Source organism: Rhipicephalus microplus, chromosome X (genome assembly GCF_043290135.1).
Source record: "Rhipicephalus microplus isolate Deutch F79 chromosome X, USDA_Rmic, whole genome shotgun sequence".
Classification (NCBI taxonomy): Eukaryota; Metazoa; Arthropoda; class Arachnida; order Ixodida; family Ixodidae; genus Rhipicephalus; species Rhipicephalus microplus.
In genome coordinates this window covers 11,560,181-11,587,106 of record NC_134710.1, presented here as the reverse complement: position 1 = coordinate 11,587,106, position 26,926 = coordinate 11,560,181, and the positions used below count along the sequence as shown (strand labels likewise).

Below are 26,926 nucleotides of genomic sequence, written 5' to 3'. Positions count from 1 at the left end.
TTTTAAAACGGTTTACCAATACTGTGCTGTGCCTGGCGGTGCTAAAACATTTCATTTCATCCTTTGATGGCACGTGCCAGTTCTGTAGTGAGGTGGCCGACACCTTCCACATCGTCTGGGTGTGCCAGTCTAATCCATCTATATCCCCTAACCCCAACCCCACGAGAGAGGACTGGGAGGCGGCCCTGCTCGGCTGTCAAGACCTGAAGGCCCAAAAGGTTCTGGTTCAACGGGCGCGGGCGGCGTTGCTTGCCATTGGAGCTCCGGAATAGGGGTTCCACCTAGTGCTGCAAGGGTAAAAGGCCAATAAGGCCCTAACCCAATCACCTCTCTGTAACCATTTAATGGTTATTAAATGTTTCACCACCACCATGGCCCTTCAAATGAACATTGAAGGATTTGAGGTCAGTGACGGCTGGCTGAAGAACTTCAAGAAGCACTTTGATGCCAGTTTTAAAAAACTGTCCGGCAGAAGTGCAGCTGTCGACCTTAGCACCGTTGTGAACTACCGCTCTGAAAAGCTGCAGTCCCTTTTACAGCAGTACTCGCCAGACGATACTTTCAACTGTGACGAGACCGGATTTTTTTCAAACTGATGCCAAGAAAGACTCTTGCCTTTGTTGGTGAACCTTGCCATGGTGGCAAACACAACAAGGAGTGAGTTATTGTGCTAATCGGCAGCAATATGTAGGGCACAAAACAACTGCTGATGCTCACCATCGGCAAGTTGAAAGCTTCGAGGTGCCTCAAAGACGTAAAGTCTTTGCCTGCTTTGCACGAGGCCAACAAAAAGACCTGGGTAACTCAGCAGATTTTTCGAAAGTTATCAGAGAAAACTAGATCGCAAATTTGATATAGAAGGCCAGAAAATTTTGTTGTTCGTGGACAATTGCCCTGCACATGGGCACATAAACAACTTAAAGGCTGTGCGCGCCGAGTTCTGGCCACTGAACACTACAAGTGTCATACGCATTCTGAAAGTGAACTATTGGCCACACTTGCTTTTGCATGCTGCGGTGTGCCTCGACAGTGGAAAAGTGCACTCAGTTGATGGCGTCGATAACGCTGTGCAACTGTTTTCATCACGCAGGACTTGTACTAAATGGCGAGTCGGCCACATTGGATGAGGACAGCATCGTCAACCAGGTGTCCGGAAGCGAGGTGCTCATTGGCGAACTTCGCACTGCGAGCGTCTAAATTTCTCCAAATGTTTCGTTTTCCACGTTTGCGTGTATGAACAGCGAGCCGGAACTGAGCACTGGCCTCATGAATGAGGAAGTAATTTGTGAAATGCTTGCAGAGTCCGAGAGCGAGGATGATAACGACGACTTATCTGCAGCAGCTCAGCAGACGCAAGCTCAGCTGATGCAAGCGATTGCGAACCTTTCATCAGCTTACAGCGACACGGCAACTCTAGCCTAAATGCAGGCAGACGTGCTCGCACAGAAGCGAAGCACGGTCCCGAAGACGATCAATCACTTTTTCCGCCCTCTATCCCAATAGTAAGCAATAAGTTAAGCATTTTGGGGGTAGATTTCCTTTCTCAGACTGCTCTATTTTTTCGGACATTTTTGTGGTCCCTTAAGGCTCCGAAAAATCGGTCGTTGACTGTATAGTTCTTTTTTTGTGTGCGAATTTCATTGCATTTAATTACATTTTTCATAAGTAAAAACTCAATTTTAAATAAAAATAAAAACTCATGAATAAAACCTCAAAACACCGATATAGCTTGTTTTTTTTTTTTTTTTTAATGAACCCCTCCTTTTTCGGATAATTCTGTTTCTCGGATCAGAATGAAATTTCGCCCAAATTTCTTCTACAGTATGACAAACGCAATTATCTAGTTCTAATTAAAATATCTCTATTATACAATAAAACATTTATGTAAACCTTTACTAGGGTAAGAGAAATATGGACTTTTAATGTCTATTTTTTTTCCCGTCTATTACATATTCTGTATGTGTTTTCTAACTAGTTAATTGCATTGTACACTTATTTAAAACATTATGAATTATGAATGGTAAAAAATTATGGCAGTTTGGTGATGAAAACAGTGGAAGGGGGAGGGGGGCAAAAAGGTTAAGTTTTTCACTTTGTCATGTTGTAGAGCTAAAAATATGCAACTTACAAGAAGACTATTTCTACATTTTAAATCAGCAAAAAAAGTTCTATAAACAGCTTAAGTTTTATTGCTCTGGGGTGAATATTAAAAAAAAACAGTGTCTTCGAGTAGCATCTTTTCTCTCAATAATTCCTAGTGTATCCTCCGACCACCATAATTCAGCAGAATATCTAACCACCTCCCCTTTCTCCTTTGACTGGCACAATTTGTCATGGCAGCCTTTCTCTTCCGCAATTACCCTCTCGTCCTCCTTTGTTTGGATCATAAGAAAGGGTACGAAGCATGCACGCTGAGGAAATCAGTTTTAAGAAAAGTCCACTTGTTGAAACATCAGCTCGCTCAGCATGTATCCCCTGTTAGTGAATGTTTTAAGATATTCAAAGATAGTACCTTCAACACTGAAGCAGATACAAGCTACAACACTCAAAACAGGCTTTGCTTTGATTTCATGTCAGAGAAAGAGAGAAAAAAAAGCTCCTCAGGCAGCTTTTAGCATATAGCGTTAAAAAAATGTTGCTTTGAAACAGGAACTAAATCCAGGTCATGTGCATGGCAAAAGCAAACCTATACATGCGTCATGTCATGCTAAGTGGGAGAGCGAAGTGAGAGTGTGAAGGAAGAAAAGGAGGCAGTGAGAGGTACAGGAACAGATATGCACCACAGAAAGCTGTCATGTGCCAAGCAGCTCATATCATAGCATAGTCGTGCATTGCATCATACAGCAAGGGAGTGGGAAAGTGGGGAAGAATAAAGGACAAGGGGGCCACAGTAAACGGCAGTGCACCACTGAGAGAACAATATTAATAATATCTGGGGTTTTACGAGCTAAAACCATGATAATATTAAAATGCCTGTAGTAGTTGAGTACTCCAGAAATTTTGACCACCTCATGTCCTACAATGTGCACCGACACTGGACAGTACAGAGGCCTCTAGCATTTCACTTTCATTTTGCTGCAACCAGAGTCGAACAAAGAAAAAAATTTTAAAAAGAAAAAAAAAGGGGGGGGGGGGGAACAAATAGGTCCATCTGCATGTGCCGGGTGGCGGCAGTTTGCTAATCCAAGTTAAGCCTACATTTTCTAAGCAAGGTTGCCCAGCTCTGCTGTTCCTTCAGCCTAAGTGCCGCTAGTGCAAAGCTGCCCCAAATTTATCACAACTTTACAAACACATGCCACCCATCCAACCCCCCACAGTGGCACACACAAAGAACAGAAAAATAATAAGCAACTTCCCTACAAGCTAAATCATCAAATGTTATCTACAACATGGACCCACTAGTAATGGTCTTACAAGACTGAAGGAATCAGCGATGAATAACACTGAATACATGTTGGATCATGTCTTGAATGCTTTCAGTTCTGCATACCTTTCTTTGAGTTGCATATGATGTCACCCTCGAACTCACCTTAAATAAAGCATGAAGTTCCTCGCACATCTCTTGCACAAAGTTCATGTCCGAAAGCTGTGGTAGAACTAGGTCACGTGTCTCCGAAGAGAAAGGCACCTTGGCCATAGGCAGCCACGCCCAGTGGTAAGGATCTGCAGCAAAGAGTTTATAGATTTACCAGATGCGTTAAAATTTTGCAAAAAACGAAATGAGTGACAACTAGAGCTGTTTACATTATGCACAAGTGGACCTTGGTGTGGCAGCGTGGAGCGGGCATTGTCGGCGCTGAAGTTTGTTTCATTAGAACAGTGGTCCCGCATATCACACACTACACTCAACAAGGTGCTGCTTCTAAGATCATGCTCACTCTCTTGATGCCAAGCATTTGGCCTTTCCAGAGAATTGACCTATAAGAAAAATTAATATGTTCACGCACATTTTCTCTAAAGCTACCCCAACTTTATTTTATCTGTACACGAAAAAGTTACATAATGTTGCGGAACACTTTTTGTTCATTCCAGAACAGAAAAAAAAACACTTTTTTTAAGTAGAATGAAAATAAAACCGGAACAAAAAAACATTTCATTCTAACACCCCAGCAGCATGCTTCGCTTTTTTGTGCCTTTTTTTTCTTTTGGCTGTTCTTCTATTCATGTTTCAAATGCTTGGCCACAGGCGCACGCCTGTGGCCAAGCACCAATTTGCATTTTTTTTAAATGTGCCGTCTGCAGACCCGCAGGTCGCGGGATTGAATCCTGGTTGCGACGGCTGCATTTTTTATGCAGGCGAAAATGCTGTAGGCCCAGATTTGGGTGCATGTTAAAGAGCCCCAGGTGATCCAAATTGATTGATTGATTGATATGTGGGGTTTAACGTCCCAAAACCACCACATGATTATGAGAGACGCCGTAGTGGAGGACTCCGGAAATTTCGACCACCTGGGGTTCTTTAACGTGCACCCAAATTTGAGCGCACAGGCCTACATTTCCGCCTCCATTGGAAATGCAGCCGCCGCAGCCAGAATTCGATCCCGCGACATGCGGGTCAGCAGCCGAGTGAGTCCCTTAGCCACTAGACCATCGCGCCGGGGCCAGGTGATCGAAATTTCCGGAGCCCTCCACTCATAATCATATGGTGGTTTTGGAACGTTAAACCTCACATATCAATCAATCAATCATCGCCTATTGCCATTAAACCACAATCAATCAATCAAAGCCTGTTGCGTTAACAAGACAATGCAATGTTTCCGCAAGGGACGCTCTAGCGATCCTGGCAGCGGACGGAGGCGCGTTTGGATTGTCGCTTCATGAAAGTGTGTGCTATGCTTGCTGTCTAGGTCCTATAAAGACTCGGGATTGATGGCTTCCCAAAGCTGCCTCCAGTTGTAGAGGATGGGGTATGGCGTCTATGATAGCTGGCTCACCGCCGTCGTCTATATAGCCATGTTCCCCAGCGAGAAGCCTCATTTTTAGAGATTGAACGTAGGTTTATTTACATGATGGATGAAAAAAAGGCACCCCTTTGTGCAAAATTTCTCCAGCTTCAGTGATCCCACTGGGGGCTGTCGATTTGGAGCAATTTTCAGAGCAGTGAAATTTTAGTTTTGGAGCACTTTGGAGCAGTATAATTTTAGTTTGAGAGCATTTTGGAGCAGGTAATATTGTAATTAAGAGCACCTTGGAGCAGTAAAATTTTAGTTTTAGAGCTTTTTGGTACAGGTAATCTTGCTACTAGAAGCATTTTACAGCAGTAAAATTTTAGTTTTAGAGCAGATAATCTTACATTTAGGAGTACTTGGGCATAGGTATATATTCATAATTGAGCACTTCGGAGAAGAAAGTACGCCAGTTACGGTGGGTTTTTTGGCGCAAAAGCAACAATGGCTATGATGTGCCAGACACTAGGTGATTTTGATAATAGGGTTAAAATGTGAGGTGAAAAACAGATTTCTGTTTACAGTTTGTTTAAAAGACCTGCGGCCTCTAGAAACAGAAAAACATCTTGTATGGGGATGAGTGCATTTTCTGATAGTATTAAGGGGGGACGCGGCCCTTGAAAACCGAAAAATTACGAAAAAGTCGGTTTTTGAAAAACCACATTTTTGGGTTGTATGTCTCATAAACTACCTATTCTGTAATTATCAGCACCTAATTCAACCGCAAAGTGCAAAAAAAATACTATTTTCGAGGCCGCCGTGGCGTCCAAAACAGGCGCAAATCCCGAAATCAAACCAAACTTCGCGCGTGCGCTACTCCCGGACCATGCGGTCGTCCCGCGCCATCTTGGTGTTGTTTTGACCGTGAATTCTTTCTCTCTCGTTCACCGCCTTGCAAAATGGCGTCGGCAGCACAGTTGAGACGCTATTGGCGTTTTCCCGTGATGCGATGCGGAGCGCTGATTGGCTAGAGCAGCGCATTCATATCTCGCGGGAGAAAGCGTGCCCGCCATTGGCTGCTGTGCAGCAGCGGGGGCGGTCGCTCCTCTCGATGGCGCGTCCAGCGCGCTCGCTTCGCTGTTGCTCTCCTCGACAGACGTCCGCCTCGACAGACGTCTGCTTACGAGCCGCTCTTCGCCTTGTGCTATCTTTTCGATCATTTTCTCTCGTTTTTTTTTCTTTTTGCACTAGTTCTGTGCCTTTCGTCTTTGTTGTTGCGGGCGATGCCGGCAACGAAGCCGAAGTCAGTGCGGAAGTCCGGTGCGCGGAGGCGCGCTATGCGGCTTGTACGATCATCGAAATTCCGCTATTCTGCTGCGGGTGCCGACTGCGTAGACGCTTGCAGCGACGGAACTGTGTTGTCGGCTGTCGCCAGTCGAGAATCCGACACATCGAGTGTGGCTGGAACCGCAAATGCACCGAATGTTTCCGAGATCGCCGGGCTCGACACGTGCTCCGAATCGATGCCATCCAGTGTGACACCGAGTGCTTCTGATATCGCCGGACCCAGCACTTCGTCTGAATCGGTGCTATCGAGCGTGACACCGAGTGCTTCTGATATCGCGGGACCCAGCACTACGTCTGAATCGGTGCCGCCATCGAGCGTGAGTGGACCGTCGCTTCATCTGCGGACGCGTTTCCTAACGAAGGAAGAAATCGATGCGAATGCGAAACGTCGTGACGCCGTTCGCGCTGAACTCGAGTCTACGCCAGCGACGCAGAAGAAATTTCAACTGATGCAGCCGGCTCTTGCACCTGCAGTGACAAGTGCGGGCGAACATTTTTCGCTCGTTCAAATGAACATCTTTAACGTCGTGCTCAGCCGCACAGTGTGCAAAGAATGTTTGAAAGGTGCTATGACTGTCCGAGAGAGCACCAAGCTTGGACTTGCAACAAAACTTGAAGTCGTGTGCGCCTCTTGTGGCACCGTCGATAAATTATGGATATCACCCCGCAAAAAGGACACGCAGGCCTTCGATGTAAATGTCCACGCCATAATGGCTATAAAGCAAATAGGCAAGGGGCAAACAGCTCTTAATGACTTTTGGGCTGCCATGAACGTCTCTTACAGAGGTCTTCACCACAAGACGTTTCAAAAGCACTTGAAAGAGACGTTCAGGAAGCCAGAGGCCACCGCTTTGGAGAAGTTTTATGCTGATTCTGCCACAGCAGTGATCAAAACATATAAAGAAATGGACCTCAGCTTCTGCAAGGACATCACCGTAGTGTACGATGGCACATGGCATAAGCGGGGTCACACATCACACATCGGAGTGGGATCGGTAATTGACTTCTTTACAGGTCTTATCTTGGATGCTGTAGTTCTTTCAAACCACTGCCTTGGATGCCAAACAGGGCCCAAACCTGGAGATGCAGCATACGAAAGCTGGCAGAAGCACCACATTTGCCAGAAAAACACAGACGCAAAATCGGGAAGCATGGAAGTGGAGGCAGGCTTGACTCTCTTTGGGCGGTCTGTATCCAAGCATGGCCTGCGGTACACCACTCTTGTGTCCGACGGAGACAGCCGTACCTTCACTGCCCTCACAGAAGAGAATGTGTACGGGCTAGTGCCAATTGTAAAAGAAGAATGTCTGAACGATGTTCAGAAAAGGATTGGAAGTGCTCTTCGAAACATTGTGCAGAAAAGTGATAAGCCACTGAGTGGGAAGGGGAAGCTGACTAAAGCCCTCATTGAAAAGCTGACAGGATATTATGATTGGGCCCTGAGAAACAATTCAACTGACCTAACAGCCATGCAGCGTGCAGTGATGGCAACATATAACCACGTCACATCGACTGACCAGGACCCTCACCATGAACTTTGCCCAGAGGGGGCTCAATCGTGGTGCCGCCATAGAGCTGCAGAGGCAAAGCGTGAGCCACAGCCAAAACATAAACACAGCCTACCGGACTATGTCGCTGCAGCTATGCTGCCCATCTACGAAAGACTGTCACAAAAGTCGCTTCTTCAGCGCTGCCTGGGAGCGAAGACGCAAAATGCATCAGAATCATTCCACTCCATTTTGTGGTCTCTGATGCCGAAGGAACAACACTCATCCTTGATCGCGGTAGAAACAGCACTGCATGAAGCAGTGCTGCGCTACAATGCCGGCTGCTGCAAAGCAACCCAAGTGATATCGGACTCCATTGGACTTCAACCAGGTCATCTGGCCATCCAGCGAGCTCGTGAAAAAGACGCTTTACGCCTAAAAAAGAATTCTAAAAGACACCAAGAGAAGATGGAGGCCAGGCAAAAGAAGAAAAGAGTGCGCCAGGACACTCCTAGCTACTGTGCTGGAGCTTTTTAACACGTGTTTTGAACTTTTTCGGCCTGTTTTCTCAGAACGGATTTTTTTGCTAGTTGTGGTGCTGAGGAAAGCAAGAACTCGAAAACCGTTCATCAGATTTGTGTGCCGTTTTTTTTATTCTGTTCCTGAATGACCTTGCAAGGGCGCAACAAGCTCCTTTTTTTGAAAATTGGTGCTGTTAATTTATAATAAACAATTTTTGATAAATCTGGTCATTACTGGTTACATCAAATTCAAAGTTGCGTTAAAATTTTGGGGGGGGGGGGGTAAATTTAAAAAAAAAAAACGGCTTTGTAGCGCCCTGGGATAGCTATCAAGGAATGACCACAATGAATTTCAGCTTTCTACTATGTCCTGGGATTTCTCACGACTCTTCCTCAGGCACCCATGTGAAGCACCCAGTTAAACCTCAATAACTCTGGAACTAAGAAACACAGCTTCGTGAAACTTAGCAGTTGTGCTAGTTTTATTGTAGTGAACAAACCCTGAAAGTTTCATCCAGATATCTTAAAAAATAAAAAAGTTCGGTCTCCAGGGTAGCCTCCCCCCTTAACATTGGGTGTAGAGGTGTTTGTGTTTTGTAAAATTGTTTAAAATAAACGTGTCTTCTTTTATCAAAGACTGGGCATGTTATTAAAATATGACTGATAGACGTTACTTGCAATGTTTGCATTCTGGCTGATCTTCTCCGCGCAATAAGGAGTTGTGGGTGAGGTGAGTATGACCTATCCGTAGGTGGCATAGTGTTACTTCGATGAAGCGCTTTTGGTGATTGCACGACTTCCATTCTTGGAGAATAGGCTTGACAATTTGAAGCTTGTTATGCACTTGAGCCTGCCACTCTTCTTGCCATTTTGCCCTAAAAGCTTTCCGACAACTGTTCAAACAGTCTCTGAATGGTGCCCTTATTTCTGCTATGCTTTGATGACCTGCTCTTGTTGCTACCCTGTCTGCCTTTTCGTTTCCTGGGATACCAACATGGTTCGGCACCCACACAAGCCGGATTGTTTTGCCATTTTTCTCAGCTCTTTCTAGCTTCTATAAAATGTCCCCGAGAAACGGTTCGTTTTCCGACCTTAAATGTAGGGCTTTCAATGTGCTAAGTGAGTCAGTGTATATGCCGGTTTTTGTGATTTCTTGATAAAATTTCTTCAAAGCAATCAAAGGAGCATATACTTCTGCTGTGAAGATAGATACAAATGGCGGCACTCTTATACATGTTTCTGAGTGTTTTGATATGACAGAACTTCCTGTATATTCTTGTGTTTTTGATCCATCAGTGTAGTATTCAGAGTGAGTGCTATATTTTTCTTGTACGGCTAGAAAATCCTGCATAATTTGTTCCTGTGGAGTTTCTTTCTTCTTTGAATGAGTAAAAGCAAGGTCAGTGTAGTGCGAAAAGTCCAACCATGGAGCCAATCTTTCCGGCATTCGTACCACGCTTAGTGCCTGATTCGGTACTATGTAGTCTAGACATATTTCTTCAAAGCGCAGGAGAAGTGGTCTTATCGTGTACGGTCTGTTGTATTGTATTCTGGTATCGATGTGGGAGACAATAGTGTGACATATGAGGCTTGGTTTTGATCGGGTTCTTAATACATAGGATACAGTAAGTAGCGCTCTTCTCTGTTCTAGGCAAGGCTCGTTGCTCTCAGCATATAAGCTTTGGACAGGTGAGGTTCTATACGCTCCAGTCACCAAGCGTAATCCATGATTATGTATTAGGTCAAGACGTTTGAGGTAAGATTTTCTGGCTGAACCGTAAATAACGCTGCCGTAGTTAAGTATGCTGCGCATGAACGAGCAGTATATGTGTAAAAGGCAGACTCGATCGGCACCCCAGTGTTTCCACGATAGTATTTTCAGAATGTTGAGCGCCTTGTTTGCTTTCTTTTTTGTGTGATTCATGTGGGAAATAAAGTTTAGTTTCCTGTCAAAGACTAGGCCTAGGAACTGGTGTTCTGACTTGAGTGGCAGTACACTGTTGTTGATTTTAAGAACAGGCTCCGGATACAAGCCGCGCTTTTGCGAAAAAAGTAGGGTAACGGTTTTCTGGGTAGAAAAGCGAAAACCGTTTTTATCTGCCCATTTGGTCAGTTTGTTGATGGTTAACTGCAGCTGCCTTTCACATGTGGATATGCTTGAGGCTCGACATGCTATCTGAAGATCGTCAACATATAATGAGTGCATGATGGAGGGTGGGATTACTTCATTAACTGAATTCATTTTGACTACGAAGAGTGTAGTGCTTAACACGCAACCCTGCGGCACACCATTCTCTTGGACAAAAACACGCGATAGTGTGGAGCCCAACCGTACCTGAAAGTTTCGGTTTGATAGAAAGTCAGAGAGGCAGTTAAGCATTCTTCCGCGTATTCCGAGATTTGCCAGGTCTCTCAGTATACCGTACCTCCACGTAGTGTCGTATGCCTTCTCCAAGTCAAAAAACACTGCTAGGCAGTGTTGCCGATGTAAGAAGGCCTCACGTACTGTGTGTTCGAGACAGACAAGATGGTCTATTGTTGAATGGCCTTTCTTATACCCACACTGATGATCATCTAGTAGGTTGTCTATTTCAAGGGTGTATGTAAGTCTAATGTTTATTATGCTTTCGTATGATTTTGCCATACAGCTTGTAAGTGCTATGGGCCTATAGCTACCGGATGAAGTGGGTGGTTTTCAAGTCTTTAGAAATGGCAATATAGTTGCCATTTTCCATTTTGTGGGCATTTTGCCAGTTTTCCAAATCACGTTAAAGAACTTCAATAATGCTTGCACGGCAGCTTGAGACAGGTGCGCGAGCATTATGTAATGAATTCTCTCTGGCCTGACTGCTGTCTTTTTTTCCGCCGAAAGCACAGTGCTTAACTCTTGGAGTGTCAAGGGAGCATTGTACGGCTCATCTAGGCCAGCGGTTACTGGTAGTTTTTGTTTTTTGGTTGTCTGTATGCCAGGAAGAATGGCGTGTAATTAGCGGAACTAGATATAGTGTAAAAGTGTTCGCCTAAAATGTTCACCTGCTCCTCTAGAGATGTCGTGTGCCTGGGTCTGTAAGTATGGGTATTGCGTATGAGGAGTAGTCGCCGCTGAATTTTCTAACCTGGTTCCACATTTTCTTGGATGTGGTTGTGCTATTGATTGTAGATATTGTAGTGGGGAATTCGCAAGGCAATGACTAGTGGGACCATCGCTGAGTGCGAAGCGCGAGCGGGTGCACAAGCTCTAGACGCTGGACTGCCCGAGCATTTGTTTCCGTACCGGCTGTCTGCCTATTACCTGGCGTCGCTATTAAACCCCCTTGCAAAGTGGTGGAAGTGTGCTGGGAACGCAAACCTGGAACTTCGAAGCCGGAAGCTACCCACTGCATCAGCAATGCCTGATCAGACGACCGAGCAAGGCACCACCCAGCAAAGCACGGCCCAATCTCAACTGGTCATCGTGCCTACCACCCTGCGCCAACGAGATCCCCCTTTCCCACCCTGCGCCAACATGATCCCACGATGTCATCCTAGGATGGGATTTCTTATCACGTCATCACGACGTCGTGGACTGCGCTCAGGCCAAAGTGGAGCTGTTACCGTTTCGTGATGCGCCTTCTGTTGATGCGGCCGTATCTAGCGTGGCTAACCTTGTCGTCGCGACGGACATAGACCTTCCTCCTTTCAGCGCCTAGTTTGTCCCTGCCTGCTGTGCTTCACTTTCTGACGCTACCGTCCCATTCACGCCATCTGACATCTTCAGTAGCCACCACCACACATCGCTGCCATTCGCCGTTCTTGAGCTTTGTCAAGACACTACCGGGATGTTTATTTCCAATCCCAACTCGTGCACCTCAGTTTGCGCCGCAACGAGACGCTTGGCCACATTCAGCTTATCGATGAAGGTACTATCGTGCCTGCCGATTTCTTTGATTCCAAGCCTAATATGGAGCTGAACGCGTTGGTTCCTCACTTTGCCTCGAACAGCGTGTCTACCGATGCATTTCACCGCTCTATTGACAGCCATCTCGCCCCGGCTCAACGAGAGCAGCTTGTTACCCTGTTGCACGAATTGAAGCGTTCGTTTGACTTTCCCCAAGCGGTGCTAGGAAGAACGAACACCGTTGTGCACACAATTGACACAGGAAAGAGTACTCCTTTGCGCCAGCGCCCTTACCGTGCGTCATCGGCGGAGCGTCGCGTAATTGCAGAACAAGTAGACGACATGCTACAGCGTGGAGTCATCAGGCCTTCTTCTAGTCCTTGGTCTTCCCCAGTTGTACTCGTCAAGAAAAAGGATGGTTCAATCTGGTTCTGCGTAGACTACAGGCACCTAAACAACATTACGAGAAAAGATGTTTACCCTCTTCCCCGCATAGACGACGCTCTCGATTGTCTCCAAGGTGCAGAATTCTTTCCCTCGCTTGACCTTCGCTCGGGTTATTGGCAGGTCCCAATGGCTGAGTCTGATTGTCCAAAAACCGGATGGCCTCTATGAATTGACCGTAATGCCATTCGGACTCTGCAATGCGCCTGCCACATTCGAGCGAATGATGGACAGCATTTTACGCGGTCTCAAATGGCACATATGCTTGTGCTATCTTGATGACGTTGTGGTTTTTTCACCCGATTTTACTTCGCATCTCACTCGTCTGCGTAAGATTCTACAGTGCCTTACAAACGCTAGGCTTCAGCTTAACCTGAAGAAATGTCACTTCGGGGCTAAACAACTCCCCATACTTGGTCATGTCGTCTCGAAAGCTGGCATCCTTCCCGACCCTGACAAGCTTCGTGCTGTTGCCGAATTTCCTAAGCCCACTACAGTTAAAGAACTACGGAGCTTTGTGGGCCTGTGCTCCTATTTTTGTCGGTTTGTCCGGAACTTTGCCTCCATCATCGCTCCACTCACCAAACTCCTTGCTGGCCCTGCAGATCTTTCGAATTGGACAGCAGCCTGTGACGAATCCTTCGCAACACTGCGCCAACTCCTTACCTCACCACCCGTACTGCGCCGTTACGACCCTACTGCGCCAACCGAAGTACACACGGGTGCAAGTGGCGTCGGCCTTGGTGCAGTACTCTTGCAACGCAAACCAGGTTTTACGGAGTATGTGGTCGCCTATGCCAGCCGCGCCCTCACTAAGGCAGAAGCCAACTATTCTGTTACAGAAAAAGAGTGCCTCACGATTGTGTGGGCGTTAAACAAGTTTTGCCCCTATTTGTACGGCCAAACTTTTGATGTGGTAACTGACCATCACGCACTCTGTTGGTTAGCTTCACTGAAAGATCTTTCTGGCCGCCTCGGACGTTGGGCACTACGCCTCCAGGAATTCGACGTACGCGTCGTCAACCGATCGGGGCGAAAGCACTCTGACGCAGATGCGCTTTCACAATCACCCGTGAAATCTGATGATACGGATATATCAGCCCTTGACCTTTCCCTCTCTGCCGTCAGCGTCACAGACATGCTATTCGAACAGCGGAAGGGCCCTTGGATTGCCTCGCTCTTGAATATGCTTTCTGACGCATCAACTTCCGGTTACCCGCGTGCTCTTCGCCGCCAAGCAACGCACTTCGCCATACGAGATGGCCTGTTATACCGTCGCAAATATCAAGTGACGGGTCGTAAATGGCTGCTAGTCAGACCCAGCCATATGCGGTCTGATATCTGCAAATATTTTTATGCTGAACCGCAACATGCACACGCCGGTGCGCTAAAGACGTATGAGCGGATACGCCAACGTTTCTACTGGCGGGGTATGTACACGTTTGTACGCAAACACATTCGCTCCTGTTCCCAGTGTCAGCAGCGCAAGACATTTCCTCATTCAACCGGTCAACTGCAGCCTTTGCCATGTCCTGCACGCCCATTTGACCGTGTTAGGATTGACCTATACGGCCCGCCACCGTGCTCTGTTGGTGGTAATCGATGGGTGATTGTGGCTGCCGACCATCTGACAAGGTACGCCGAAACGGCAGCGCTACCTTCGGCTGGCGCTTGTGACGTTGCAACCTTCATCTTGCATCGGTTTGTTCTTAGTCATGGTGCACCACGGGAGCTCCTGAGTGACAGAGGTTGCGTATTTTTGTCCGAAATTCTGCAGCAGCTCCTACATTCATGCCGTACGGTACACCGCACATCAACAGCCTACCACCCTCAGACGAACGGCCTAACGGAACGTTTCAACAGAACCCTCGGAGACATGCTCGCTATGTATATTGATTCCGACCACTCCAACTGGGACGTTGTTCTTCCTTTCGTGACGTACGCCTACAATACGACGATTCAATCAACAAGAGGCTTTTCTCCATTTTTTCTTTTATATGGTCGTGACCCATGCAACACACTCGACACAATTCTGCCATACAATCCTGATGCCTCCGAGTTCAGCCCAGTTTCTGAAATGGCCGAACATGCCGAAGAGTGTCGTCAACTTGCACGGTCCTTCACAGCCGATAACCAAGCCCTCCAAAAAGATCGCCACGACCATGATCTTGTTCACAATACCTTCCCCGTCGGTTCTCTTGTGTGGCTCCAACTGCCTTTTCACTCTCCTGGACTGACTCCCAAGTTTGCACCGAAGTATACAGGTCCTTACCACGTCATACAGCACCCTTCTTCTGTCACCTATGTGATTGAACCGCTCAAGCCGTCTACGGACAAGCGCCGCCTTGGTCGTGAGATGGTCCACGTCAGTCGCCTCAAGCCCTGTTACGACCCTCCTGTTCTCTCGTCACCTTGAGTCGCCAGGACGGCTCATCTTCGTCGCCGGGGCATTGTAGTGGGGAATTCGCAAGGCAATGACTAGAGGGACCATCGCTGAGTGCGAAGCGCGAGCGGGTGCACTAGCTGTAGACGCTGGACTGCCCGAGCATTTGTTTCCGTACCGGCTGTCTGCTTATTACCTGGCGTCGCTATCAAACGCCCTTGCAATATGTACTTCTGCTAGGATGATTTTTCTGCATCTCTACGAATATATCGTGCTTTTGCTTTAGCTTGTTTGAATGCGAGAAGGTTGTCACATGTGGGATACCTACGGAAGTTGCACCATGCTTTATTCTGTAGTTTTTTTGGCTTTTCCACACTCACTCGTCCACCATGGCTTTAGCTTTCTTCCCACTAGTCCTGAAGACTGGGGAATGGCTTGCTCTGCCGCAGACAGTATGCAATCGGTGAACTTGTCATTTATTTCATCTACTGTTAGGTGTTCAGAGAACTCATCCTGTAGATTAGCTCTCTGTGTAAACAAAGGCCAGTTAGCTTTGTGAAGCTTCCAACGCTGTGGTCGAGAGCGTATGGTTGGAAGTGGCGATGTTAGTTTTACAATCGACGGTAGATGGTCACTATCATAAGGGTTGTTTATTGTTTCCCATGTAAAATCTGCAAACAGTGAGCTAGAGCACAGTGCCAAATCCAAGCAACTCATGGTTCCTGTGCCTGGAGAGCAGTATGTTGGTGATCCAGTGTTTAAAAGACCCACATTGTTACTAAGAATAAAATCTTCAGTTACCTGCCCTCTACTGTCTGTCTTTACACTACCCCATAGTTTATTATGCGCATTGAAATCCCCTGCCATTAAAAAAAGTTTAGATAGCTGCTCTGCGATCAATTCTAGATCTTTTACAGTAAAATGTGTATGAGGTGGAACGTATATGAAACAAATAATGATATTTTTATGTGATAAAATGGTGACTGCAGCCGTTTCAATAAAACTGTTAACTTTAACTTCTCTTACTGCTATACCACTTTGGACAACAATGGCGACGCTGCCAGACAGCCGGTTGCTTTGCGAGCGGTCACGACGTATAACAGTGTAACCATTTAGTATTTTGGTGTTTTTTGGTCCCAGATTCGTTGCCTGCAAGCATAACGCTACAGGAGAGAAGCTTGTAAATATGTCCTTAATGTCGCTTAAGTTTCGTGTCATGTCTCTGCAGTTCCAATGGATAATGTATGCCATTACGTGAAATTATGTGTATGAAATTTAGTATTTTGAGTTAGTTGTGCATAAGCTAAAAAGTGACACTATTCGTGTGCTTCTTCGTCACTTCTTTTTTTGTGGGGCCGAAAGTGTGTTTCGGCTCCCTTTTCCTCCTTTGCAGGAAAAGATGATGGGCTGCCTGATCGCCCTGCTAGTGGAAGCAGGGTCTGTCAGGCTTTCAGTGTCCGATGGACTCACGTCCATAGACTCAGCACCACCAGGCTGCTCAACAGTGTTGGTGCCCGGCGAGAATGCTGGCCTCCTCAAGGGAGGCTGGCTACTCGGCACCGTTGTTGAGACCTCTTATGCCTCGACATTAGGTTGGCTGGCACCAACACTGGTCGAGGCTTTGGGGCCTCCCTGAAAAAAGGCACTTGGTGCCTTTTTTTCGCTCTTGTCTGGGGGACGGACCGTGGCCACTAGGTCCTGGAGTTCGACCTGTGTGCCTACAGAGACTGTCGGCGGTGCCTTCCCCCTTCGCACCGCTTCAGCGTAGGTTCCCTTTTAGGCAAGAACCATTCGCTTGCGCGCTTCTGGATACGGTATGTTTTCTTTGGTTTTCAGTGCAAGTATGTCTATTTCTTTTTGCCATTCTGGGCAGGAGCGTGAGTACGCTGCATGGGGCCCCTTGCAGTTCACACAGTTTAAAACGTTGGTGCACTCGCCATCTTCATGTTCATTCTGGCCGCATTTCATGCAGGTTGGATTACCACGACATGAATGAGACCCCTGCCCAAACCTCTGGCACCGGAAGCACCTGCGAGGATTAGGTATATAGGGCCTCTCACGTAGGTAAAGGTACGCTACCTTAACTGCAGCAGGAAGCGTCGTGCTTGCGAAGGTTAGTATTACATTCCTTGTGCGGGTTTCCTTATCATCTCTGCAGATGATGATTGCTCGTGTGGCAAGTACACCTTGATTTGCTAAAGCATCCTCAATTTCTGCATCGGTGCACTTGAGCAGTTCATTGTCCGATATTACACCTCACGTGTAATTGAGAGATCGGTGAGCTGTTACACGGACTTCATGTTGTCCGATTTTTCCAAGGTGTCCGATTTTGTAACTTTGTTCTTTGTTTTTCACTTCTATGAGGAGATCTCCTGAATTCAATTTTTTTGCACTGTAATTGCTTCCAATGCATTCTTTGATTGCTTTTGCAATCGGGAAGGGTGATATGTCCTGAATCTTGGTTTCAGACAATGACGTTACAACAAAGAATTTTGTGTAATTGCTCTCTTTAGTCAGAAAGTTTCTATTTGCTTCAATGCGACCCCTTTTACGGGACTGATCATTGTGGAGGTGGGGGGGGTACTTTTTTCCATAGAAAAGCATGATCATTCGGTAACTATGCTGGCCACCCACCATGGAGTCCAACAAGAGGAACGTATACACACGTTAGCCTCACATTGCTACTATAACCCTGTGGTCCTGACCAAGGGAGGTCAGTCCCCCCAGGGTTAACCCTAGCCGCCAGGAAATTTGGAAGTAAACGGAAAAGAGAAGACGACAGGACAGGTAAGAAGGGAGCGATGAAGACGAAGATGTAGGGAGAGAGAGATAGGAAAAGACAACTGCCGATTTCCCCTGGGTGGGTCAGCCCAGGGGTGCCGTCTACGTGAAGCCGGGGCCAAAGAGGTGTGTTGCCTCTGCTGGGTGGCCTTGAAGGTCCAATCACCCAGCGTCGGGTTGAGGTCCAATCCCCCGGCGTCAGCTCAACCCCCAGGATCCCCTTTTCCCCTGGCACGGCAGAGCCACGCACGACTAGGCGTGGGAGGGAGTCCTAACTCCCCCGTTAGCTCGGGTCCGTGGTGTTGCTACACACCAAACGCCTGCTTACACAGATGCCCCTGTGGGGGAAGAGAGTACCTCAAACACTTTAATATTAAATGAACGCTAACCTAGAACAAAGGATCTTTTTAGATTTAAAAAGGCTTAGAGAACTTTCATGTCATTCTTTTCACAATCACAGGTTTATTGATTGGGGAGAAAATATTAGAAAATAGCGTTGAAATCGCTGCACGTGATACTACGAATTTCAATGTGCATTTTTTTTACTTTAGCGACATTTGCTCAAAGTAAAATCCTCAGACTGAGTACGTTAAGTTTAGAGCCGTCTCAGAAGTCAGTTTACTTTGTTTTTAGTACTGAAGAGCTATGCAGGACCTAGTGAAAAAATGTCAAAATTTATAAAGTCATGGCAATTGATGCATTAATGCAACTACGTGAAGCCACCTAATTTTCTTTTTGTGCGTTTTCTTGCTTACAGAGTGAGTTCTTGTAGCAAGCATGGTGATTCTAGAATTATGAAAGCATAATTTACTAATGTCGAATCTCATTAATTCGAACACGCTTAATTCGAACTTCCTGTTTATTAGAACTGATGCTATGGCGGCGTCAAACCTATGTGTATTCCAATATGTGAAAACGCCCTGTAATTCGAACGCGCAAGCACTTGCGATGGTTAATTCGAGCATACCGAGCTCCGAAAATGCTCTCAGCACCACGCCCAATCCCACGGCGGCACTTCCGACACCTCTACAGTGCTCGCGAAGAAGGAAAATAATAGGAAAGGCTGGGGCGGAATGTTTGCTTTCTCTCAAATTGATTGGCGTATTTGGAATTGCTGGCCCCGCATCGCACGAAAGAGGGAAAAGAAAGAGTGCGAGGAGTACGCCAGCGCCAGCATCAGGATAGCTCGCGCGCTATTGCTTCCTCAGTGTAGGGGACGTGCATGCCTGTAGGTGACGTGCTGGTGACGCACGCATGCGGCCGCGATGGAATGTGCGGAGTTTTCCCGGCTGTTCCATCGTAGGGAAGCACCCACAACCTGCCGCCGCACTCTTTCTCTACTTTTCCCTTCTGCCTTTCTTTATCCCTCTTTCCCTCTCCCTGTAAGAGCTGAGCCAAACCATGCTACCCACAAGAGTTGTGGAAGAGTGACTTTTTTTGTTTGTTTTATTCAATCAACCACCGCATCATACGCGCCACTGCTGGCATGGTCGACGCTCATGTGTGAATAAAAGTTCAAAATTACCATCTAATGTTCAATCACATGCATCGCACTTCTGTCACACACCATACCAGTTCCAACTGCCCTTGCAGAAACGTGATTCTGACTGTCATGGCAAACGCCTAGACGCTCATGTCTGAATTAGACGCCAACAAATCAAACGTGAACCGTGTTTCGGTCAACGACGCAGTTCTGAATGACATGGAAGCATCGCGCACATTTACGTCCGAAATAGATGCCAGTTCGGCCAGCCCATTTGACGTGAAGTGCCTGCTCGTCGACCTCTGCACAGACGGATGTGCACGAGTGCCTCACCAGCTACAGCAAGGCAACTAATACGACGATCCACGTCGTATTAATTGTGATCCACATCGTATTAGTTGCATTGCTGCTGTCTGTGCTGAAGGCGTTGCAGAGGCACTTCCCGTTAACAGTCGTAACCTTTTCGCTGATTGAAACTATCACCGCGCTATCGCCATCTTATCGAAATTCACTCGCTCGCACCCTCGCCGCATGGTAGCGATCCATCCAAGACACCGAAGGGGCGAGGGTGCTTCGGCACGATGGAACAGGCGTAAACACTTCTCTGTGTTTCTGTGACTCCGCGGCGACGACAGTGACTGCCGGCGTGTCTTCGAGAGATCAGCGGCTGAGCGAAAATTCGCCCCATGTCTTTGCTTCAAATGACCATGAAGCGGACAATCTTGGGGGAGTTGAAAATGCCCTCTCCGAGGCTTCCGCGGCGTCTGAATAGGTAGCTCGAGCACCCAACTGAAGCCTTTTCTTCGCTACCTTATTGTGTAAACCAGACCCTGTCCCTCGTTACCACGAATTAAGGCGGGGGCTGCGCCGCTTAGCCGGAGAGGGTCTATGGCAGAGCGGGAAGCATAGCTGAAAATGAGGTGCAGGTGTGCAAGTTTAGTCGGTGTCGCTGCGTCACCTCCAGAGGCCAACCAATAGCGCGCGAGCAATCCTGAGGCTGGCACTGGCGCCTCCTCGCACTCTTTCTTTTCCCTCTTTCGTGCGATGCGGAGCCAAAAATTTAAAATACGCATACCTGCCAACCTGGCAACAGAGAAATTCATAAAACCCCCGAATGGGGAAAGGGGGGTTTAGCAGGTGTTACCGACATTGTCTTTTTTAATTTGTAGCTGTGACGAATCTGCCTTTAGTGACAAGCATAATCACATTTTGCCGTCATAAAACAAATTGGTGCTCTAAATTATTTCCCCCCATTTTTGGCACCAAAATAAAATTATAAAGAACATCACAAAAACTATTGGGGGGGGGGGGGATGGAGAGGGGGTCTTAAACGCAAGCACGAGCGTCGGCGCTGCAGTCTCATAATGGCTTGGATGGCCGAACATACGAGGGTAGGGTTTTTCACTAAGGCGAGAGTTTAAAAGGGGGAGCGTAAGTGCTCTCGGATGAAATTTCGCGTCATCAAAACAACTAGCAAAATATATTTCCGTCAAAACAACTCGCGTATGTCTTCCTAAGACACATGTCAATGGACGGGATAGCGCAGCTGGCTGCCGCGAAGGCGCGGGTCAAAGCTTTGGCTTTGCTCGCTACTAGATTCTTTGGACAGGAACAGCAAAACAGCTCTAGCCTTTTTTACGTCTTTACCACTTTTCATCCTACCGCTGCCTCAGCCATGTGCCCTCGGAGCTCGTAGATTGCTATGGCATCGCCGCCACCGCGGTTTGGGCAAACAGTAGTTTTGTTTACAATCCACGCGCATTCAAACTAGCAAAACAGCTCTAGCCTTTTTTACGTCCTTACCACTTTTCATCCTACCGCTGCCTCAGCCATGTGCCCTCGGAGCTCGTAGATTGCTATGGCATCGCCGCCACCGCGGTTTGGGCAAACAGTAGTTTTGTTTACAATCCACGCGCATTCAAAACTAAGTCGTTTTATGCCATCTATGGTCACAACTGCCGCGGTTTTCTCCAAAGAGTTTGCAGAAAGCAGCATTGCTTTGACTGGTCAAATGTTGGCTGCACACACACTTTAGGAGTTCTGTCGGTAACGCCGTCGCCATACATGATCGTGTCGAACGACCGCAGTTTCGTCCACAGCGGTTGTGGCAATGACAACCACACGCACTGTAGAAGATTTTATTTTATTTATTTATTTCAAAATACTGCCAATCCCTCAAAGGGATTATTACAGGGGTGGGAGTTGATTTATACATGAATGTACAGAAGTAATGCGGAGAGCATATTATGCGCTCTGTAATAAATAGACATATACACGTATAAACGAAAAGACACACTCTAAATTTACACACAGCAAGAGATTAAAACAAGCATACTACATCCATATCACAATAACAATAACCAGAGTGACATGTGTCTGTGTCACACAGCTCTCTCCACGAGTTCAGAGAATAATTCTAGCGTAGGCTGAGTAACAGTAATTTCATCTAAGGCATTCCAGTCTCTTACAACTCGTGGAAAAAAAGAGAAGCGAAATACATTATTAGTAGGACGAAATTCTTCTAACGTGAATTTGTGTTTGTGTCGCGTTTCTCTGGCAGAGCTGTATGTAACAAATGACCTGGGGTTGATCTTAAAATTATTTTTTAACAACAAATATAGGAATTTCAATCTGTGCACTCTCGCTCGGTTAGACAAGGTAGTGAGACCAGCCTGCCGAAGAAGTTCTGTTGGGGAATCGCTACGCCTGTAGCGATTGAAAATAAAACGGACAGCTTTCCTTTGTACGCGCTCAAGCGCAGCGATGTTGTATTTAGTGTGTGGAAACCACGTAATACTGGCGTATTCCAATGTCGGTCGGATAAGACTGGTGTAGGCAAGAGAACGTGTTTCAAAGGTAGATCCGGCAAGCGATCGTTTGAGAAAGAACAATTTATTCATTGCTTTTTTAGAAATTTGCTGCACATGCGCATTCCAGCTTAGGTCACTGCTTATCGTTACACCCAGATATTTGTACTGTGAAACATTTCGTAGTGGGGTGCCGTTGATACTGTAAGGAAAGGTAAGTGTTGATTTTTTGTTAGTAATGTTCATGTAGACTGTCTTTTCTGCATTTAACACCATTTGCCAGTCTGAGCACCATTGAGACACTTTGTACAGAGAATTACTAAGTTTTGTTTGGTCATCTTCAGTTTTGATTGTGTGGTACAGTACACAGTCATCTGCAAATAATCTAATGTTTACGTCGACGTGCTTAGTAATATCGTTTATATATAGTAAGAATAGCATCGGGGCTAATACAGAACCCTGCGGTACACCAGATAGAACGGGAACAGTATCAGATACATGGGCATTGTACTGTACGTACTGATAACGGTCTGAAAGATAATCTTCAATCCAACGTGTGAGTGGTCCTTCGCCTAATAGACATCTTAGTTTATAGTTAAGCTTCAGGTGGGAAACCCGGTCGAAAGCCTTTGAAAAGTCCATGAATATTACATCTGTTTGTAGTTGGCTGTTAACATCTTTGGCAAAGTCATGAAGCGTTTCTACTAATTGAGTAACAGTCGACAGGCCACTGCGGAACCCATGCTGATTGGAGTGTAATATGTTGTGACTTTCGACAAACTCTGTTAAATATTTCAGGATGATATGTTCCAGTATTTTGCAAGATGTGCATGTCAGAGATATGGGCCTGTAGTTAGCAGGGGAAAACGTATCACCTGATTTATGCACGGGTATTATCTTTGCTAATTTCCAGTCAGCTGGAAGATGACCAACGCGAAGTGACTTTAAATATATTAGCTGAAGGAATTTGCTTACAGGCTCAGCGTACCGCTTTAAAAAGGCGTTTGGAATGTCATCTGGACCAGTGCTTTTCTTTTCGTCGAGGTTTAGCAAGAGGGATAATACACCCGCCTGCGATATGAAGGGGGTATCTAATGGTGTATCTACGCCACTTGGTCTGAACTGGTCGCGTTGAAGTAGGCCATTATCAGCGGTGAAAACAGACTGAAAGTAGCTGTTGAAATGATCGGCTGTCTGTTTTCCTCCCGGGGTAGGCGTATAGGCTTTGTTAGTATGTTTCACACTTATGAGGCGCTGTTTTGATAAAACTGTGTAAAGAGTGACTGAGAAAGCGCTTTTTTGCCAAATTCACTTGTTTCTTAAGGGACCTAGCTAGTGCAGGGATTTCCGACGCAATACAACTGCGTGGGTGAACTTTCTGAGCTTTTCTGAGCCTTTTTAGTTTACGCTTCATATGAATTATGTCGCGCGTGATCCATGGATTGTGCTTTTTGATGCTTTTTGTAACTGTTGGAACAAAGTTGTCTATGCAGTGCCTGACAATATTACTGAATGTTGACCATATCATATTTACCGTTGAGTGTTCATTTGAGTAGAGGTCCAAAAAGTTGGAAAATTCGAGAGCAAGGTATGTCATGATGGCAGCGTCGTCCGCTCTTTTAAAAGCAGGTACCCGTTTTGTTGTAGCTTTCGTATGAATAGCGCTTGGATATTGCAAACAACACGAGACTATTTTATGATCAGATAGGCCTTCTAATGTTTCTACGTTAATAGGATATTTTAAAAAGTGATCACTTACAAAAAAAAGATCTAGAATAGAAGCGAAAGAGCCTTGATTACGTGTAGGAACTGTAACAACTTGTGTGAGGTTAAATGTGAACATGATATCAGCAAGCACGTTGCCAGTCTTCGTCGCCAGATTCAGCGAGTCCCATTTCACTTCAGGCAGGTTAAAATCACCTGCTACAATGATTTTTTTACCGCGAAGAGCGTGCGTATGCATATAATCGTACAGTGCTTCTAAAAATGAAACTTCAGCATCAGGTGGTCTGTAAACGACGCCAATGTAGGTTATTTCATCCTTGACGTAGAATTTACACCATACTGCTTCGATGTCAGATGCCATGGGCATAGCTGTGTAGGGAATACCGTGACGAATTAATAAGGCTACTCCTCCTCCTCTCGTTTTCCTGTCCTTGCGTAGAATCGCATACCCTGGCGGTACTACCTCGTGGTCTAGGATACCGGAATGCATCCACGTTTCAGTGAGCGCTACAATATCAGGTTGATAAGACAGTAGGACAGCTTCGAGTTCATGTGTTTTATTGATAATGCTTCGACAATTCACATTCAAAAGTGTCAACGTGGATGGTTGCGAGTGTGTCGCGTTTTTGCGCGTCTTTGTTCTTCGTTTTTTTCAGCCTCAACGATGTCATTTCGTTCACTGTCCCAGGAGAATAGGCGGCCATTTATGCGAACTTTATCGTAAACTAATGAGACCTTCTCATGGCGCTCACGATTGACTTTTGTTTTTTGCCACAACTTTCTTCTGATGTCACGAATTGGCTGGGAGAAGTCTTCGCTAATCGAGAAGCCTGTGTCTTTGAGTCTTGAACACCGTTTTAGGATGTTAATTTTGTCACGGTAGTCCAATAGCCTTAGGATTACTGGTCTTACTTTTTGTTCGTTACCCGGTTTTCGAGCACCGAGTCGGTGAATTCTCTCTATTCCTGAGGTAGTGAATTCTAGTATATCTTGGAATATATTTTTCGCAACCACATCGTGTAAAAGTTTAGACGTTTCATTCTGTTGTTCTTTCACACCATAAATGATAAGGTTAGATCGCCGGCTTCTGTTTTCTAACTCGTCGACTTTTTTCGCCATAGCCGAGAGACCGTTTTCCAGCTCCGATATTCTTTTCGTGCAGTCTACTATTTGTTTTTCAAGCCCGCCGATTTTCTCAATCTTTTTATCTATTGCATTCAACTTTTCGTTGATTTCAGTTTTTCCGTTCTTAATTTCCTGAATGTCTTCAGCTATCAGTTTTAGCTGTTCTGCTACTGTAGGTCCCGGATTTTCTTCGATGTCGCCACCGAGAAGCAACAAAAATGTTAGAGAATTAATGACATCGTGTAACATTTCACACAATAGCGTTATGGACCGTGGGCACGGCAGCAAAAGTAGGCAGACGTCATCGCTATGATAAGATTTAGCGTTGCGTTTTCTCACCTGCATGAAAAACAGCAGCGGGTTTGAGCACTGCATCTTGGTGTTGCTGCCGAGCCCACTGCCACACGGTCCTTGCAGAGCTTGCTTTATAGCTGTGATCCTCGATGCCGATAGATCTGCCGGTTCCAAGAATTGTAGTGTAGCGCCGCCCGGGACGCCATCACATGGCCAGTAGCGAAGCACGTCATGGGGCGGTAGTCCTTCGATCGTCGTGTTAGGCGCTAAATGTTGCAGCTGTAGCGCATCCCATTGTGCCGCTGTTGATGATAACCGCAGCAAGCCAAGCAATATCTGCATGAAAAACAGCAGCGGGTTTGAGCACTGCATCTTGGTGTTGCTGCCGAGCCCACTGCCACACGGTCCTTGCAGAGCTTGCTTTATAGCTGTGATCCTCGATGCCGATAGATCTGCCGGTTCCAAGAATTGTAGTGTAGCGCCGCCCGGGACGCCATCACATGGCCAGTAGCGAAGCACGTCATGGGGCGGTAGTCCTTCGATCGTCGTGTTAGGCGCTAAATGTTGCAGCTGTAGCGCATCCCATTGTGCCGCTGTTGATGATAACCGCAGCAAGCCAAGCAATATCTGCATGAAAAACAGCAGCGGGTTTGAGCACTGCATCTTGGTGTTGCTGCCGAGCCCACTGCCACACGGTCCTTGCAGAGCTTGCTTTATAGCTGTGATCCTCGATGCCGATAGATCTGCCGGTTCCAAGAATTGTAGTGTAGCGCCGCCCGGGACGCCATCACATGGCCAGTAGCGAAGCACGTCATGGGGCGGTAGTCCTTCGATCGTCGTGTTAGGCGCTAAATGTTGCAGCTGTAGCGCATCCCATTGTGCCGCTGTTGATGATAACCGCAGCAAGCCAAGCAATATCTGCATGAAAAACAGCAGCGGGTTTGAGCACTGCATCTTGGTGTTGCTGCCGAGCCCACTGCCACACGGTCCTTGCAGAGCTTGCTTTATAGCTGTGATCCTCGATGCCGATAGATCTGCCGGTTCCAAGAATTGTAGTGTAGCGCCGCCCGGGACGCCATCACATGGCCAGTAGCGAAGCACGTCATGGGGCGGTAGTCCTTCGATCGTCGTGTTAGGCGCTAAATGTTGCAGCTGTAGCGCATCCCATTGTGCCGCTGTTGATGATAACCGCAGCAAGCCAAGCAATATCTGCATGAAAAACAGCAGCGGGTTTGAGCACTGCATCTTGGTGTTGCTGCCGAGCCCACAGATAGTGCGTGTGCTGATAGTGCGTGTGCTGGTCGCACGCATACTTCCGAAGCTTCAAGCACCCTGCTCTCGATCGGCCTTCGTTCGACGGTTTCAGTACTAAACTTCATCACACGCCACGATTAGGCAAAGTGTTCGGCACATTCGAATTTTGGCCCGATGGGCACACGAGTTTGGCTGGGGATTTTCACGAAGTCGTATCTGCCGCGGTTTCGCATCACTGAGACTCTGCTGTAAGTTTAGATGAAAGAAAGCCTCTCAACTTAGTTTATAATGCGATGGGCTCGCAAAAAGCCTGGAACGAACTGGCCTACATTTTTGTCAATGCAGCCAGATCTCGCACACATCTTTCGATTTTCGGGAGATTGTCATGGCAACCCTACAAATGGAAGAAACGGTTGCAATCCGGTAGTTTCCGGACAATGCGGGAGACTTCGCAAGTATGAGATGATAACACCAATACATATAGTTCTCTCCTTGTTTGTGGCCTCCGCGAC

At 46.6% G+C, this 26,926-nt stretch overlaps 1 protein-coding gene across 3 annotated transcripts in view; it reads right to left on the bottom strand.

The window, feature by feature from the left end:
- Pi4KIIalpha (phosphatidylinositol 4-kinase II alpha) overlaps positions 1–26,926 on the bottom strand; it is a 310,849-nt gene that overhangs the window by 31,884 nt on the left and 252,039 nt on the right. For all 3 annotated transcript variants that reach the window (XM_075881825.1, XM_075881824.1, XM_037426586.2), the window contains exon 7: positions 3,530–3,663. In XM_075881825.1, the coding sequence (XP_075737940.1) occupies positions 3,530–3,663 (134 nt within the window). The remainder of the gene's footprint in view (positions 1–3,529; positions 3,664–26,926) is intronic.